This window comes from Carcharhinus amblyrhynchos, chromosome 29 (assembly GCF_965287045.1).
Source record: "Carcharhinus amblyrhynchos chromosome 29, sCarAmb.v2.hapA, whole genome shotgun sequence".
Taxonomy (NCBI): domain Eukaryota; kingdom Metazoa; phylum Chordata; class Chondrichthyes; order Carcharhiniformes; family Carcharhinidae; genus Carcharhinus; species Carcharhinus amblyrhynchos.
In genome coordinates, this window is record NC_137352.1 from 24,321,858 (window position 1) to 24,336,666 (window position 14,809).

Consider the following 14,809-nt stretch of genomic DNA (forward strand, 5'->3'; position numbering starts at 1 on the left):
TTTTAGGCTGCTGTTTCATAGCAGTCGCCCTTTGTCACAATTTACATGCTTGAAAACCTAAAGCTCAAACTCCATCACATTCTGAATTAGTTCACTAGTTAATGCCTTTGGCTGCCAGTTAATTTTTCAATCCCTTCTCTGGCCTGCTTACCTTTAAAATGCCATTTACATCTTATTATGCATCTCTGGCCTCTCCTATCATTCCAAATTGCCTTTACCGGCTATCTAATATTTCAGTAACCTTCAACAAAGTGGTATCTCTAAAGCCCAGAACTGTTGTCAATTTTTCCTCCACTTTCAATTAAGCAAGTAATATTTGGCTGGAGTAGACTTGAGACTAATTTATAACCTTACCTTCGCTCAGTCAAAAGAGGTAGTTTTTACATTTCTTACATAAATAGGTGAGTTGATTGAGGAGATAAAAGTGTTTGTGCTGATGGTGCTTCAGAAGTCGCACAAGCACAGAGAATCCTCAATAAGCTTTCTTCCCCCTCTTCACAGTAAGAAGTCTCACAACACCAGATTAAAGTCCAGCAGGTTTACTTGGAATCACGAGCTTTCGGAGCGCTGCTCCTTCATCAGGTGAGTCAATCTTCTTCTTCATACGCCAGACTTCTCTTTTGTCCAATGGGATCAATCAAATTGACTATGTTCCAAATCAATGTTTTTCCTTAACATTGTGTCTCATGGGTGGCATGGTGACGCAGCAGCTAGCACTGCTGTTTCACAGTGCCAGGGATTGGGTTCAATACCGGCTTTGGGTCACTGTCTGTGTGGAGTTTGCATTTTCCCCTCCCGCTACTGTGTCCGTCTGGGTTTCCTTCGCGTGTTTTCTCCAAAGTTTGCAAGTTAGGTGGATTGGCCCTTAATGTCAGGGGAGGTTAGCAGGGTAATACATGGGGTTACGGGGATAAGACTTGGGTTGGATTGTTGTTGGTAAAGGGTCAATGGGCTGAATGGCCTCTTTCTGCATTGTAGGGATTCTATTGTTCAAAGGCAACCCTCAAGAAATGTTCCAAAATGCTAAATTAGAGATCAAACATTTCTCTGCGCAAATGATCTCCATGTCATGAATTCCTGAGTTCAAATCAAGCTGTTTGCTCAGATAAAACTCTGAATTTACCTAATGTAAATGTGGCTAGCAGAAGAGGGGGAGAAGGCCTACCAGCAGATACAATGGGAAAAGGTAGGAAGAGGCACAACATCTGTATGAATATTGTCGGAGGGTGATGTGGAAAAACAGCTGGCTTAACCCCCAGAAGAGAGGAATTTAACTGTTGGAGCACCAGGTAGAAGCCATTACAGGTCGCAGCATGAACTTTGCGGAAGATGGTTGTGATTAGAACCTGCAAAACTCCAAGCGCTCCCTTATAGACTCAAACATAGTGTGATGCCTTGACTAAGTCAGCAAAGTCAGGAACCTTTTCAGTTGAATTACAGTGCAGTTAAATAAATCACTAGAGACAGGAATAGATGCTCCTTCGGAAAACAGTCTATTCGGGATGTTCACATTTGCACCATGTTCCCTGTTCACTCTTAAATAACTCACTGCTCCGAAATCATGCTCGCACAATTGAATGTGACATCCTGGATCAATTTTCCCTTACAGCGACCACACATGGAACAAATCCTAATTGATTATGACTGCAGGATGTGGAGACTCCAGTGAGCATTAATACAACTCCTCCTGAAGGAAGCAACACATAATGCCAGGTCACTGGAGGAGGGAGTGTCACTAACTGGTATTTAACATCAAGTGAAGGAGGAGCAATAACAACAATGGTGTTATTGCTTGGGTAGTTAGGGATGGCAGTGAAAGAGAATTAATATTTATCTTACATACTTCATGATCCTAAGTATTCTTTAAGCTCTTTGGCAGTTACTACTTGCTTCAAAATGTAGCTGATAAGGACACAAATTACTCAGGGACATCAATCATTAGCTGTGTTGCTTTTTCCCTCCAGAGGCTGAAGGCCAGGAGAGCACTTAGATGACTGCTAAATAAAAATTGTGCAGTCCCTGCTATCTCTGGCGACATTGGCAACCAGTCATTTTCCATTTTTGTTAACCCTCCCTTTCACTTAGAAGCTGAGACACACCCTCTAAATTGGGTAGAGTTACAGTAGATGAGGATTCATCAAACAAGTGAAACATAGAGGCTGGAATTCTCTGGCTATTGTTACAAACCAGGTTGGAAAATTTGCTGCTCAGCCAAATCGCCATTTACTGCAGTGGGACCAGAGAATCTCACCAGCCTGAATGGCTGGAAAATTCACCTCCAGGGTCATAGAACCATCGAGTCCCTATAGTGCAGATGGAGGCTATTCAGCCCATCGAATCTGCGCCAACTCTCTGACAGAACATCTTATCCAGGCACACACATTTACCCCACTAACTCCCCCTAACCTGTAAATCTTGGGGCAATTTAGCATGGCCAGTCCACCTAACCTGCACATGTTTGAACTGTGTGGAAAGCCAAAGAATACAAATTGGGAAGTGCTGCCTGATGGTGTTGAATGGACGCGCAGGACACATTAATCCTTAACTGCAGAGTAAGGAGATAATGTTTGCGAGGGTTTTGCCAATGACAAGAAGGCTGCCAGCCGAGCCCGAGACACGTGCAGAGATTCTGCTTGGCTTTCCTGACAAGTGCAGCTGATGGTGATGTCAATGGTGGAGTTCGCAGTCCTGCTGTGTGCCAACATCTAACAACATTTCAATTCATTGCACAGAAGCCTGGAGAAAGTGGTTCTCCACTGGGTTTAATCAGAGCACACAGTGGGCATCATTAATTTAGCTAAAAGATTAGACACTATAATATTGCTTGAGTACTCACATCCACTATGTTTCATTAAGTGAAATGCTTTGAGAGGTGGTGACATGTTAATGGGACCCTTTCAGTGCAAGACGTTTAAGATGGCTCTGCAGCAAAATCATATACAATTTAGAGATAATTGGATTGCTAATGCTCCAACACAATGTAAAAGCTGACCATTGTCTACCTGAGAACCTTTCTCCACATATGGGGGACCATCACGGCAAAGGGTACATTTTTATTATAAATGCAATGGAGGCAATTGTTGTCTACCTGTTCATTGAATCATAGAACCCTACAGTGCAGAAAGAGGCCCTTCAGCCCATCGAGTCTGCACTGACCACAATCCCACCCAGGCCCCACCCCCATATCCCGACACATTCATCCACTAATCCCTCTAACCTAAGCATCCCGGTACACTAAGGTACAATTTAGCATAGCCAATCAACCTAACCTGCATATCTTTGGACTGTGGGAGGAAACAGGAGCACACGGAGGAAACCCACACAGACACGAGGAGAATGTGCAAACTCCACACAGACAGTGACCTGAGCCAGGAATTGAACCCAAGTCCCTGGAGCTGTGAAGCTCCACTGTGCGAAACATGCCACCCATTGTTGTTCTATTCATGTTGAAAATGGGGCAGCAAGCAGGTAGAATTTTATTTAAAAATTTGTAGGGTGGGTATTTTCCAGCCCCGCTCACCCCAAGACTGGAAAATCCTGTCTGACGTCAACAGATCTTTACATGGTCTTGTCCCGCCTGCTGCAACTTCCATGGCAGGCAGGATAGGAAAATTGCAAGCCTCATGTCTGCTAGCTACGTACGTTCATGGTTGCTGAATACTATTGACCAACCAAGTCAGGATCCAAAACAGGAAGGAACCTTGCTAGATATTGATATCAGCATCCTATGCCATTTATAAGGTTCCTCCAAAATGGCCTGAATTAAATGTTGGGCTGTTACCATGAAGGTGCCTCCCGGTCTCAGAAGCCCTTCCACCCACTGCTAATCTTTCGTTGTTCCTCCCTCACCTGTCCTTCCCACCTCAGGGTTGATCCCTCCCCTTTAAGGGAATACTTTGAGCTCAGCGTCAAGATGGAGTCATCAGAATTCCCATCCCGTCCGACTGGAAAGCTTCCTGTCAGCCATTTGAAACCGGCCTAAATGATGCAGGACAGCATCGACCGTGTAAATGTTTTGGGCCGCCTGCTGGTGCCAGCAGGCAAGCTGTGTGCAAATGCTCCTGATGTACTTTGCATGTGTAAGGTGGACTCCAATGTGCTCACGACTGTGGTTGGGAGCACGAGAGTCTTTCCTCTCCCGCTGGAATTGCTCACCTCCAAAGCCTTTGACTTTAATGCTTCCAGCTGACCAGCACTGAAGCCCGTGACCTCAGTCAGTGTGTCCAGCGAATTTATGAAGTCTTCGTTTGAAATGCAACTCAACTGTTGGGCGGTCCACATAGTGTTTGCTTGACCGAGGCTTTCGATTTTCTCTAAGGTGGGACGTACTGCGCAATCTGGAAATAAAAATAAGCAATTGATAAAAAAAATTTATCTACTCTGATATTCAGTTCTGCCAATGCAAGATATAAGTCTCAACTCCTAAAAATGGAGTACAGGGTCTATGCCAGGTAAACCCAAGATCTTTCAATCCGTTTCACTGGAAATTAAGATTGAAGCAATTGCTCTGGTCAACTGTCGAAAAGTAACGGGGTTAAGTTCATTGGCAAGAGGTGGGAATGTGTCATATCCAGCACCTGTTGTACTATTTTACAACTTAGCTCCTCGTCCCATCACCTAACCCACCTCCAAGGGACTGGGCTTAGACCTATAATCATTGATGCAGAGGTAACAGTATTGCATCAAGGTAAAAATCAAGTTAAAAGTGTTTCTGTAAAAACACAAACTCTCAGTCCTCAATGTAACGAACACCCAAACAGAAACAAATAATTTAACCTCAACGTGCGTGTCACTTATTTAGTATTTCTGGTACTTCACCCACGCATCAATCAAAAACAAATTAAAATAACTTTCTTTAATCTGGCCTTTTTTTAAATATAATTACTTGAGCATTAAGCACTGAAGGCGGCATGGTGATTAACATTGCTGCCTCACAGTGCCAGGGACATGGGCTTTTTAAGCTTAAACTTGATTTATTAATGTCACAAGTAGGCTGACGTGATGCTGAAATTTCCCAACTGCAAATCCTTGACTTCCATTAATACTGCAATGAAGTTACTATCCCCTAGTTGCCACACTCTGGCGCCTGTTCAGGAAACTGAGGGAGAATTTAGCTTGGCCAATGCACCCAACCAGCATGTCTTTCGGACTGAGAGGGGAAACCAACCTTGGGTGACTGTGCAGAGTTTGCACACTCTCCTCGCGTCTGTGTGGGTTTCCTTTAGGTGCTCTGGTTTCCTCCCATGGTCCAAAGATGTGCAAGTTAGGTGAATTGACCTTGTTATATTGCCCCGCAGTGTCCAAAGATGTGTAAATTATGTGGATTAATGGGGCAAATGCTTGGATCTTGAGGGATGGGATGGGCAAGATGTTGTTGGCAAGTCAGTGCAGACTTAATGGGCCAAATGGCCTCCTTCTGCATTGCAGGGATTCTGTGAATGTAAAGAGAGGACAGAGGGAAATCCTAATAGGCCAGATTCCATTTCAGTCATTGACTATGAATGATTTTCTCTCATTAATTTAACTTAAATGAGAATTAGGTTATTGTCAAGTTATTTTTTAAATCAGATTTCCCATTCTGTAACTCCTGGATGGCAAAGATTGGGACAAAAATGTTGATTCTCATTTACTGATCTTCTCCTTCATAATGTTTTTGGTCTGAACGTCAATAACCTCCATGACACATACCTGCTGCCCGCTTTCCCCTACTGTCCTGTGAAGCATTTCTCAGAATATCAAAGAGTTTTTGAGCAAGTGCGGAGAGGTCAGGGGCGTTGTTAAAATCAGCGGGGACAAAATCCTTCACGGGCTTGTGACTGGAGAGGATTTCCTCGAGTGCTATTCGGATATCATCCTACAGAAAAAAGCCAAAGGTCATAAGAGTGAGTCCATGTTTACTGTGCTTTATAATCAAGGATTAGTGGTGTTTGACTGCACCCAAGAAATAGGCAGTCCATGCAGATTCACTGATTCAATTCAGAAATGGAGAATTCAAGGTGGCCCAGGGATAATAGTGGACAATGTTGGGATAATACGCCACAGCAGTTAGAATAGGTTATAGACTGCTTGGTTGTGTGGGGAGAAAAGTAGAATAGATTCACTATTATCATACCATTCACCAGGCCCCATGAATGTTTTCAAGTGCAATGGTTAGATTCTGTTGAAACTACTATTCGCACTTCTGAGAAATAAGCCACACAAAATAATATTGGAAAGATCACAGAGAAGAACCATAACTAGGCCATGTACAGAGGAGGTTCACCAGGATGTTGCCTGAGATGGAGCATTGGAGCTATAAGAAGAGACTGGATAGGCTTGGATTGTTTTCTTTAGAACACAGTAGGATAAAGGGGGCAGAAGCTTGACGTGTGTGAGATTATGAGGGGTATGGACAGGATGGGTAGGGAGCAGCTCTTCCCCTTGGTTGAGGGGTCACTCACGAAGGGACATAGTTTTAGTGTGAGAGGCAGGAGGGGACTTGAGATTTTAAAAGTCACTCAGAGAGTGGTGAGAATCTGGAATGCACTCCCTGGGAATGTAGTGGAGGCCGGGAATCTTACAAGCTTTAAAAAATATTTGGATAAACACTTGAAATATTAAAACATTCAAGGATATGGGATAAGTGCAGGAAAATGGGATTAGCGTAACATTAGTGGCAGTTGCTGCCAGTGCAGACTTGATGTGCCGAAGAGCTTTTTCCGCACTGTATGACTCTCTGACTCTGAACAAATATCCCAGGAATAAAGGATAAATTGGGGGGGGGGACTTCATTATAGAATCATGGAACCCTACAGTGCAGAAAGAGGCCCTTTGGCCCATCAAGTCTGCACCGAACACAATCCCACCCAGGCCCTACCCCCATATCCCTACATATTATACCCCCTAATCCCTCTAACCTACGCATCCCTGGACACTAAGGGGCAATTTCTTAGCACAGCCAATCAACCTAACTCGCACATCTTTGGACTGTGGGAAGAAACTGGAGCATCCGGAGGAAACCCACGCAGTCACCAGGAGAATGTGCAAACTCCACACAGACAGTGACCCAAGCCAGGAATCGAACCCAGGACCCCGGAGCTGTGAAGCAGCAGTGCTAACCACTGTGCTACCGTGCTGCCCATACATCCAGCCAATGGCACCGCTGCAATACTGTCCTGGAGGAGGATATTCACTGAGCCCACATTCTCGGCAGGGAGTTACACACGGAGTATAAACTGGAGATTTTGTTGCATGGTGTTATTTCGCATTCCTGTTTACTTGCCCGTTGGTCCCTTCTGGGAGTGTGAGGCATTGGTGAATGTGGCTAATACATTCACAGACAGCTCCTCGTCCAAGCCTGATCTTTGTCACGAGAGTACAGGTACCAAATGTAAGATAATTGTGCTGAGCACAGTTATGGTGGTTTACTTACATTGTTGGGAATTGCTTTAAAATCATCAGGTTTTAGGACTGCAAGCAAGTAACGCAACTCAGTGACTTCATCTAGTGTCCAATTTGAAAGAGGCCTAGGTTTAAAGAAAAAATTGGTAAAATTACGCTAATAATAATCAAGCACATTATTCATTCAGACTCTGAAAAATTCCAGGCAGCACGGTGGCACAGTGGTTCACACTGCTGCCTCACAGCGCCAAGGACTCGGGTTTTATTCCCGGCTTGGGTCACTGTCTGCATAGAGCTTGCACGTTCTTCCCATGTCTACGTGGATTTCCTCTGGGTGGTCTGATTTCCTCCCACAGACTGAAAGACGTGCTGGTTAGGTGCATTGACCTGAACGAATGCCAAAGTGTGGCGACTAGGGGAATTTCACAGTAACTTCATTGCAGTGTTAATGCAAGTCTTACTGGTGACTAATAAATAAGCTTTAACTCTTATTCAACTAAAGCTGGAGTTAACAAGAACAGTTGTAGTTAACCCCCTGTTTTGAACTCACGGAAAAGCTGACAGGATCTTCTCTCTCAGGGCATTTTCCCTCTCTCCGTCAAACCGTCCACATTCTCGAAATTGATCAACAATTTCGACGAACACAGTGTTGTTTATGTTGGCAATTTCCTTGGGACTAAATTCACAGACCAGGGAACCCAAACTGTTGACTTCTTCCTCCGTCATTGAGGATGCATTCAAATCCTGTCAACAGAACAAAACTCAAATTAAAAATCACTTCAGCTGTTTTTTATGCATTAAATTTAAACAAGTTATTTGATTATTATAAGGACAGCAAGCTGCAAAATGAAAGAGGCTTTTCAGCTAATTAGTTCTTGTTAGCAATTACCTTTCAAGCAAGCATGTGTTTCTCATCAAATTGATCTGTCCAATTTACTCTTCCGCCTAACACTTTGCTTTCATCCACCTATTCAGTCTTAAATGTTGTAAGCTTTACCCTCCAACATTCCCTTAGAAATGTGAATTCCACAGCCTCAGAATTCCTTGGGTCCCACAGTTTCTTCTGCCTTCTTTGCTGAAATTGCCTCCATTTTACCATGTATATCTGACCCAATGGCCAGGATTCTCCCATCTCGTACAGGCCCAGGCATCGCTGCCAGTGAGAACTGGCGCCCAGTCAAATCTCCACTCTCTGCAGCGGGACTGGAGAATCCCAGCCGCGGGTACAGTTGGAGAATTTTGGCCACTGTCTTTTTTTATTTGATTTGATTTATTATTGTCACATGTATTAGCATAAAGTGAAAGGTATTGTTTCTTGTGCACTATACAGACAAAACATACCATTCATAGAGAAGGAAACAAGAGAGTGCAGAATGTAGTGTTACAGTCATAGCTACGATCTAGCGAAAGATCAACTTAATGCAAGGTAGGTCCATTCAAACGTCTGACAGCAGCAGGGAAGAAGCTGATTCCTGAATTCTTTAACCATGGATACTAACTTAATCTATCCACCCTGCTCCATTCTTTAATTTCAAACCTTTCTATCAGACCTGTGTTGTTAGAAATGATTCATGACTTGTCCATGTCTGTTGAGGTGGATGCAGGTAGTATATAAACATGACGGAGAACTTCTGGCATTTTCAGGTTTTACTTGAGTTTTCCAGCATCTGCAATATTTTGCTTTCAACCGAGACCTTATCCACATTTAATATAGGTTCATCGTTAGCCTACAGACTTTATTTTCTATGGATCTCATGATAAAACCTTGAATTTGATCATTTTTTTCCACAATCTTATAAATCTGATACATATTTTGGAAATCTTACAAAATTCCTTTGTTCTCCCACAGAATTCAAATAAAATATTATTCAGGATATAATCAGTATTTTTTTACTAACAGATATCACATTACATTTAGTAACATTAGAATTCCATCTCATTCGTTACTTTTTTTTACCCCATTCCGTTATCGTCATCTTTAGTACCAAAATTGTTCGGCACTCGCTTCCCTTGATGCTTACTCCAATCACTGATATACATGGTGCCCAGATCTCTATCATTAATCACTTCCACCCACTTTCAATGCTATCCCCAATGCTCACTATACTAACCAAGTTTTAACTTGGCTTCCAACTTCTCATCTATTAGCTTGTCAGATAATTTTCTAATGTCCATGTACACTACAACTGCTAGAAACCTAATAATAGAATCCCTTCAGTACAAAAGGAAGCCATTCGGTCCACTGAGCCTACACCAACAACAATCCACTTAGGCCCTGCCCCCACAACCCCATGTATTTTCCCCAATAATCCTCCTGACATTAAGGGGCAATTTAGCATGGCCAATCAACCTAACCGACACATCGTTGGGGTGTGGGAGGAAACCGGAGCACCAGAAGGAAACCCATGCAGATATGGGGAGAACATGCAGACTTCGCACAGACAGCCACCAAAGGTCAGAATTGAACCCAGGTCCCTGGTGCTGTGAGGCAGCGGTGCTAACCACTCTGCCACCATTCAGCCCTTCATTATCCTGCCATTCAATGCAATCATCTGTTGCCCCTCCTGCACTCCCCCTTCTGCTCCCTGTATATCCTTGTTTCCTACAGTCAATACCTTAAAAAAGTGAATGAAACTTATCAAGCAGGGTTGTTCTTTCTCAGCACTGATGCAGCAGTGTTGGAGCTGCTACGCCACTGTACATTTTGAGTTCAAATCCAGTCCAAAATGAATGAGGAAAGCATTTTATCTTTCTCTGCAGGAGAGGCTACCCATGAAATGAATTGGTTCACTCCTACACTTGTTCTTATTAAACTAGGGCTCACAAAGCAAAACCGCTCATATTTGGCAGTATGTCGATGACATCAGCCAAGCAGACCGTCAAGATGGCGGCTGTGGGAGGTGTGAAAATGCCTGGCAGCTAGAAGCTTTAATGAGTCAACCGAGAGAGAATTAGCTAAAGCAGTTGATCAGGCTATATCTGAAGATATTGAAGCCGGTACAGGAATGATTTAAGTGAAAATGCACTGACACACTGAAGAATCACCTCAAACAAAATTTCTTTATTCCAGATTTTGATCACTGGGTGGCACGTGGCACAGTGAATCGCATTGTTACCACACAGTGTCAGGGGACCCGGGTTCAATTCCCATCTTGGGTGACCGTGTGGAGTTTGTACGTTCCCCTGATATCTGCGTGGGTTTCCTCCGGGTGCTACGGTTTCCTCCCACTCTCCAAAAGAGAATGTGCAGATTAGGTGCATTGCCCATGCTAAATTCTCCCTCGATGTACCCAAACAGGCGCTGGAATGTGGTGACTAGGAAATTTTCACAGTAACCTCAATGCAGTGTTAATGCAAGCCTACTTGTGATACTAAAAACAAACCTGAAACTTTAAGTTTACATGTTTTCCCTCATCTGTGTGGGTTTCCTCTGGATACTCTGGTTTCCTCCCACACTCCAAAGATGTGGGTCAATTGGCCGTGGTAAACAGACCCTTAGTGTCCCAAGATCTGTAGGTTAGGGAGGGTTAGTTGAATAAATGTGGAGGTTAACAGTGATAGGGTCTGGGTAGGTCGGTGTGGACTCAAGGGGTTGAGCAGCCTGCTTCTGCACTACAGGGATTCTATGATTCTATGAACTAATGTTTCCTAAAGCAGCCAGCTCTATTCACTTGCTTTCAGATACTTTTCCAACAAAAGGAGGAACTGCAAAAGCATTGCCGGTTCTTCCATTCTCCTCCATGGCTTTGCTTACTAAAATTACAACAGTAGCTTGATTCCAGGACTTGCACCAGTATTTTCGTTACCGTACAAACACAGCATAAATCCATAGTCAGGATTAAACCTGCAGTGTGGCAGTATCTGGAAGTCTTGGTGTTGAGTCAGTTTGGAGCTTTGACATTAGGACAAAATTGAAACTCCCCGTTACCGAATCAAAGCTTGGAACATTATTCTTTTCCTGCACGTGCGTCCCTCTCCTTCTTCAGTTCTGATTCGCTTCTTCCTCCCTTACTCTTATCTCTGATACAAAATTCCTTCATTCTCCCACAAATAAAATCTCATCCGGATATAATTAATGCTTTCTTTTACTAAGTACGTTCAATAACATGGGAATTCCATCTCATTGGCTACTTTTTTTTCATCCATTTTGCTATCTTATCAATATATCCTTCAATATAATCAGAACACTTCAAGACGAGCTTCATTTGATGTTTACCTCAATCACTGAGAGACACAGTGCCCAGAAATGGTCCCAGGGCTCAATCATTAATCACTTCCACCCAGTTTCAATGCCTTCCTCAATATTCCTCCACCAATTTCTTTAGCATTTATCCGACTGAGCGTGGAGATCCAGAATTGATGCAGGGGCAGGGGGTGAAAGTGGTGACAACGGAAAATGGATTAGAGTCAGGAAAGGAATGTGAAACAGATTAGGGGTGAGATGTGACACCGCAGCAGTGTTTGGAGATCACGGTTTGAGAACCATTAATGTCGAAAGCCCGACCTTACCTGCACTAGCTTTAATTCCCAGTTCTAGTTTTGCCTGTGTGGCAAATAAACTTAAATCAGAAAATCAATTTTCATTTCCAACTTCCAAATCAATATTTTTCAATCCTGTAACTTCCTTTTGAACTATCCTAAAGATTTTGTCACACTGTGATTGCTTCCGAGCTTTGTGAGGGATCTGAACTTGGTGGAATTCAGTATGTTACCTGGCTCCCAACTGGGAACAATGCAAAGGTTACTTCAAATCCCTCAAGGGAGTGAGTTGAAAATAGAATTGAGCGCAAAACTTGACAGAGAAGGTTTGCGATAGGTATCAGTCAACAATGGTCTTCCAAGATCACAGGCGGGATTTTCTGGCCACATTCGCCCAAGACAGGAGATTCCCGCCCAAGGTGAATGGACCTTTGCATGGTCCGCCCCACCTGCTACAATTCCGATGGAGGTTGGGGGGGGCGGTGGGGACAGGAGAATCTGCCCCAGGCTTGGAGGGCTGAAGGGCCTGTTCCTGTGCTGTACTTTCTTTGTTCTTTATACGTGCTTTGAAAATCGGCCGTTGTGCAATGGATGGTCATAATGCTTCTGAGCAATACTGGGCGAAATACTGGGGTGACACGGTAGCACAGTGGTTAGCATTGCTGCTTCACAGCTCCAGGGACCTGGTTTCGATTCCCGGCTTGGGTCACTGTCTGTGTGGAGTTTGCACATTCTCCTTGTGTCTGCGTGGGTTTCCTCCGGGTGCTCCGGCTTCCTCCCACAGTCCAAAGATGTGCAAGTTAGGTTGATTGGCCATGCTAAATTGCCCCTTAGTGTCCCGAGGTGTGTAGGTTAGAGGGATTAGTGGTAAAATATGTAGGAACATGGGGGTAGGGCCTGGGTGGGATTATGGTCAGTACAGATTCGATGGGCCAAATGGCCTGTTTCTGTACTGTAGGAATTCTATGATTCTATGAAATACTGTGCCTTCCCTGTGGCAGGTTTGGTGGCAGGAGGAATGGTGGGGCGAAGGGGTGGTAGAATTTGGGGTCAGAGGATGGTACTCCACTGCCTTTCCACCTCCACCCTAAGTCTGTGGTGGAAAGAGGGTTGTGGAAGATCTCCTCGACCTACTGTTATAATGTAACCAATCATAACATGTTGTGAGGGTCAGCTGACACACTAGACAATGTGACCAATGGCAACATGATGTAGTGGTCAGCTGACCAATTATAAATAGAAAGCAGATAGAACATAGAACATAGAACATTACAGCGCAGAACAGGCCCTTCGGCCCACGATGTTGCGCCGACCAGTTACAAAAACAATGACCCACTAGCCTATACCAATCCCTTTTCGTCCATAAACCTATCCATAGATCTCTTAAACGCCCCCAAACTAGGCGCATTTACAACTGCAGAGATGGAGATTGCAGAGAGTATTTGTGGTCCTGGATGTGGCCCAAGTGGTGGTGTAATGAGGTTTCTTCATAAAACCTTTACTTTGATTTACTTGAAGAAGTTAATTCTTTTATTGCTTGCTACTGGAACATTCTGACTGCCGGGTGAACACTCACTGCCAAACGAGGCTGTAAAATGAACAACTAATGCCCACTTAAGGACATCATCTCGCTTCAACAGTGCATGCGCAGTAATCCCGTACTGCTAGACTCCCACCGCTGGCTCGCATAGCAACCCTGCGTCACCAGCTGTGCGACCTACCCCCCCACGCCCTGATCATTGGCCCTCCGTACATGTCTGGGCCAACTTTAGCAGCTGGGGGAAATCGCCCCTTAGTCTCTGATTGAGGAACCCAGCCAAGGGAAGGGGGGGTGGGGGGTGCGGTGTTGGTAATGGGCACACCCTGCCCATGCTGCTGACTCCACTCTTCCACAACGCTCACCGCACAATGTACCCTCCCATCATCACTCGTCTGCACCTGGGATCCAACAGTGATCCTTGGCTTTGGGTGGGTGCAGTGCTGGTAGCAGCCACTGTTACCCTGATGGCACTGCAGGTCATTTGAGCTGCTGACCTCTGATTGGCCCCATTACCGGGGCTGCGTTCACATATATATTTCATGGATGTTTCCCCGTCCTTATTGCTCCAAAGGACAATGCGTTTGAACGCACTTGCGTTTGAATGTGTGGAGAAACAAAGTACGCGCAATGCAGAAATACATTTTTCAAATCCCAGCTATTTATATCTGACACCAATCCATAGACAAATAGCTTACCAGCAAAAACCTAGAAGCACAAGATTATTAGCAGCAACAGGATATAGAATTTCACAAGGCAGAGGATAATTTATTCCCTGCAAAAACAAGTCAACTAATTATGCTAATTCAACATGGTGTGTTTGGGGCCTTTTGACGCACAACCAACTAGTCTGCTGCTGATCTTTTAATTAATAGATTAGGATTAGCCGAGCACAAACGCTGAGGTTTGAGGAAGTTACCCTTCGTATTAAAATCAAAATAATTTGAAAATCAATTTTTGGATGGAAGCTGAACCAATGGAACATTTATTTCACTTATGGGGTTGGTTGGTGTGAGGTACTTGTGATTTTATAATGAATATTGTATCACCTTTTTCTTGCACCTTAATTAACTCTGTGGGCCTTGTTGATGGTTTCAGTGCTCCGAATCTGATTTAAATTTAAAATGATGAATAATTGCAGTAAATTGTCAATGTGTGTTCTGCATAAAACACAGCAAAACCCATTAATAAACCATGCCGATTTTTGGAAAGCAAAACAGATAAACTGATAATGTCCACGGTTTAAAGAGAAAATAATGAACAAAATACTGCAAGCATGGCCTGTATTAATTACTGAACTTGCTAAATTTATTCTAAACTTGACATGGAAAGAGATATTTACTGATACCGATATGGGGATTGTCTGGTTTACTTGTCAAATGCCTGCCATCATCAGATAGCTGTCACTTACAC

The 14,809-nt window shown here is 43.8% G+C and overlaps 1 protein-coding gene across 1 annotated transcript in view; it reads right to left on the reverse strand.

Annotated features, from left to right (window-relative positions):
* The window catches only part of LOC145359830 (otoancorin-like), a 96,232-nt gene that overhangs the window by 13,511 nt on the left and 67,912 nt on the right, over window positions 1-14,809 (reverse strand). Inside the window, exons 16-19 of the mRNA XM_080214615.1 lie at window positions 7,931-8,124; window positions 7,412-7,505; window positions 5,689-5,854; window positions 4,156-4,337 (exon numbers count right to left, since the gene is read on the reverse strand). Coding sequence (XP_080070741.1) covers window positions 4,156-4,337; window positions 5,689-5,854; window positions 7,412-7,505; window positions 7,931-8,124 — 636 coding nt within the window. The remainder of the gene's footprint in view (window positions 1-4,155; window positions 4,338-5,688; window positions 5,855-7,411; window positions 7,506-7,930; window positions 8,125-14,809) is intronic.